Consider the following 3162-nt stretch of genomic DNA (forward strand, 5'->3'; position numbering starts at 1 on the left):
AGGGAGGTGGTGGAGTCACCATCCCTGGATGTGTTTAAGGAGCAGGTAGATGAGGTACTTAAGGATATGGTTTAGTGGGTAGACAGGAACGGTTGGACATGATGATCTGAGAGGTCTTTTCCAACCGAGCGATTCTGTGATTCTGTGATTCTAGGTCTCAGTGCTGTTGCAGAGTAGGTGTTATCCACACAAGTCCTGCCAGTTTTGTGGCACAGCCTGGCAGCCTTGGCCAAGGCAGCTGGAGTTAAATGGCCCCCCAGACCTGCATTGTTTTCTCCCTTCCTTTAGTGGTGTAGGCCTGAAGATGTGTGGGTAAGTTAAGGCAGAGGAAAGCGATTGCCTTTATTGTTGTGTATCTTCAGTCACGCAGGATTTGAGAAGATCCTGGAGTACCAGTCTGGTGCTTCTGATTAGAGCCAGATGCATGTAAAATACACTTGTATTCTCTATTACAGTCTCTCATGGGACTTTCTCAAAGATGTTTTCTTTTAGGTGGCTATCTGAAGGTACGTTATAGGGGATTGTGTATGTGCAGAAAATAGCTGAGAGTAAGATTCCTCTAGTCTGAAATCCCTGTGGACCTGGCTGTCTCTTTACACTACTGCGGCCATCACTGAACGTAGTGCTCCCTAATTGTGTTGTCTTCACCCCAGCTGCCTTTGAGTAATAAAATGTTCCATAACTCACTGAGATCATCAGCACAACCAGAAAGATGTTTTTTTTCATTATGCAAAATCTTGTTTGCATGGATGCCTGCTTTATGAGTGTTTTCTCCTCATGTTTTTCAGGTCCACATTACCCCTAAGCCAAGAAGATTATGAGGTAATTAAAAATGTGTTTTCTGAAGTTGGGAACTCTTTGGTTAGCGTGATTTGTTTGTTGCACAGCCATTACTTTACATAGCAGAAGTGAAGAGCATAGGATGATCTGTTACAATTTGTAACTCATAGGTTTAAGTTTCTGTCAGACAACTTTCAGAGAAAAGGAGAAAACACTTGATTGTTCAAGAAGGAAGGAGATTTGGCTGCATTATTTCTCTTCTACCAAAAGACTGATGTTTTACAGGAGGGTGGAGAGGCAGGAGAGTCTTAGTGGGCAGAAAGTTTGAGAAAATGTATGGAAAAGAATGGAAAATTGGGAAACTTCTCCTCTCTCTTGATTATCCACTTTGGTCTGTTTGCTCTCTCCCTGCTGCCTAGGCCTTTTTGCAGAAGCTGGTGAAAAACCTGTTTGCAGAAGGCAACGATTTGTTTCGAGAGAAGGATTTCAAGCTTTCACTGGTACAGTACGTAGAAGGGCTGAACGTGGCTGATTATGCGGCCTCCGACGAGGTGACCATCCCAAAGGAACTCCTGTGCAAGCTGCACGTCAACCGAGCTGCCTGCTACTTTGCCATGGTGAGCACCTTCCCAGGTCATCCCCAGGGGCCAGAGAGGACGTCGTGGTTGCAGTGCCATGCAATTGAAAAAAAGATGTCAAAAAGGGGGTTCAGTTGATTTTGTCCTCTCCCTTCTCCAACACTGGAGGAGATGATGACACACAGAAACCTCTGATATCTTCTCACTGTCTTGCAAGACCATAGGAAAGATGTGAAGGAGAAGGGGCCAAGCCTGGTCCATGCAATTCTGGTCCATCTTGGTGAGGAGTTAGTACAACCTGGAGATTGGGAAGAGCCAGTGCCTTCCAGTACTGACTGAGTATTTCTCTGGAGTACTGTTTGAGTATTGCTCTGGAGGTTCCTGCTTCTTCAAGTGAGGCAGCAGAAGACAATGAGAAGGCTCTGGGTCTTGGTGGGACAAAGACACAGAGAAACACAATTTCACACACGCACAGAAATTATTCTGAAATACTTGGGCTCCAAAAGGCTACATGCTCCCATTTTCCTAAGGAATCCAACAGGTTTCCTTTATAGCACAACCCCAGAGCAGGTCCATCCTGTTCAGAATGAGGCTGAGTCCTATGAAAAAAATTAGCAAGCAGTCGCATAATTAAAGACTGTCAAATGTAACATGCCCAAAGTAGAGGGGGAGACAAGGTAGGTTGCTCAAGCAACCTTAATTCTGGCATTCACAGACTTTGAAGTGTTTTGAGTTTTCAAGACTTAACGAAATGTTCTGTTACTGTATTTGTGTGTTTGTAAGCTGATCTTTATATGAGGTGATACGTGTATTTCCAACTGCCTTTTATATACCTGTGTTCTGCTGAGAGATCAAAAGTTTTGAAGTGAGGGGTTAGTCTGATGTTCCTCAGCTGAACTCGAGGTGGTCTCTTCCATGCAGGGGTTGTATGAGAAGGCACTGGAAGACAGTGAGAAAGCTTTAAGTCTTGACAAGGAAAACATCCGAGCACTCTTCCGGAAAGCCCGCTCCCTAAATGAACTTGGAAGACACAAAGAAGCATATGAGTGCAATAGCCGATGCTTGCTGTCTCTCCCACATGTAAGTTTTTGACGTACAACTCAGCTTGATTTCTGTGGCTTGGCACCTCCCTCCTCTGTAACATGCTTAGTGTGGGGCCGGAGGAAGCTTATGCACAGAAATTCTGTCTCTCTGACTTGAAGGTGTTTGACCTCCCATGTTTCTTCAGTCCAGGTCACCCTCTACAGACAGTGCCAGCCAGAGACACGAGTTAGTGACAGCAGGCTTGGTGGCCTGTTTAGGAAGAGCAAAACACTACCCTAACGAAATGTGAACTAAGGCCATGAGATTATTTTAATTAGCTGTTTTTATATGTCTTCTGGGAGCAACTAGGAGCATAGGACAAATGGGAACTGGAGCACTGGAAGGAAAACATGTATACTTTTCCTGTTTTAGATATAAATGTCTTATGTTTTTCTTACTGATTACTAAGGCAAGCTAATAAAGCTTTTTATTTTGAGGGACGTGTGGAAGTGTCCCTGACGTCACATCATAGTTATTTTTATGTTCACAGATCTGCAAATTTTTGCATTCAGAGGGGACTATCTGCATGTACTAGGCCTTAGATACTTTCCTCACAGTGCTCTTGTTGAGTGTCCTTTTAGGCCAAATATTGAACAGGAAACCAGACTGTGATTAGATAGATTCCAGTGAGCATTGGTTGTCTGCTAGATTTGGTTCCAGTGGGCTGGAAGAACCAGAGAGTAGTGAAGGGTTGAAAGGGCAAGAATGAACCTGTAGGGAA

General features: G+C 44.2%; 1 protein-coding gene across 1 annotated transcript in view; it reads left to right on the plus strand.

Annotated features, from left to right (window-relative positions):
* ZC3H7B (zinc finger CCCH-type containing 7B) overlaps positions 1-3162 on the plus strand; it is a 36158-nt gene that overhangs the window by 2030 nt on the left and 30966 nt on the right. The window contains exons 2-4 of the mRNA XM_010190306.1: positions 789-822; positions 1200-1397; positions 2280-2438. Of these exons, the coding sequence (XP_010188608.1) occupies positions 789-822; positions 1200-1397; positions 2280-2438 (391 nt within the window). The remainder of the gene's footprint in view (positions 1-788; positions 823-1199; positions 1398-2279; positions 2439-3162) is intronic.

Source organism: Mesitornis unicolor, unplaced genomic scaffold (assembly GCF_000695765.1).
Source record: "Mesitornis unicolor isolate BGI_N332 unplaced genomic scaffold, ASM69576v1 scaffold43938, whole genome shotgun sequence".
Classification (NCBI taxonomy): Eukaryota; Metazoa; Chordata; class Aves; order Mesitornithiformes; family Mesitornithidae; genus Mesitornis; species Mesitornis unicolor.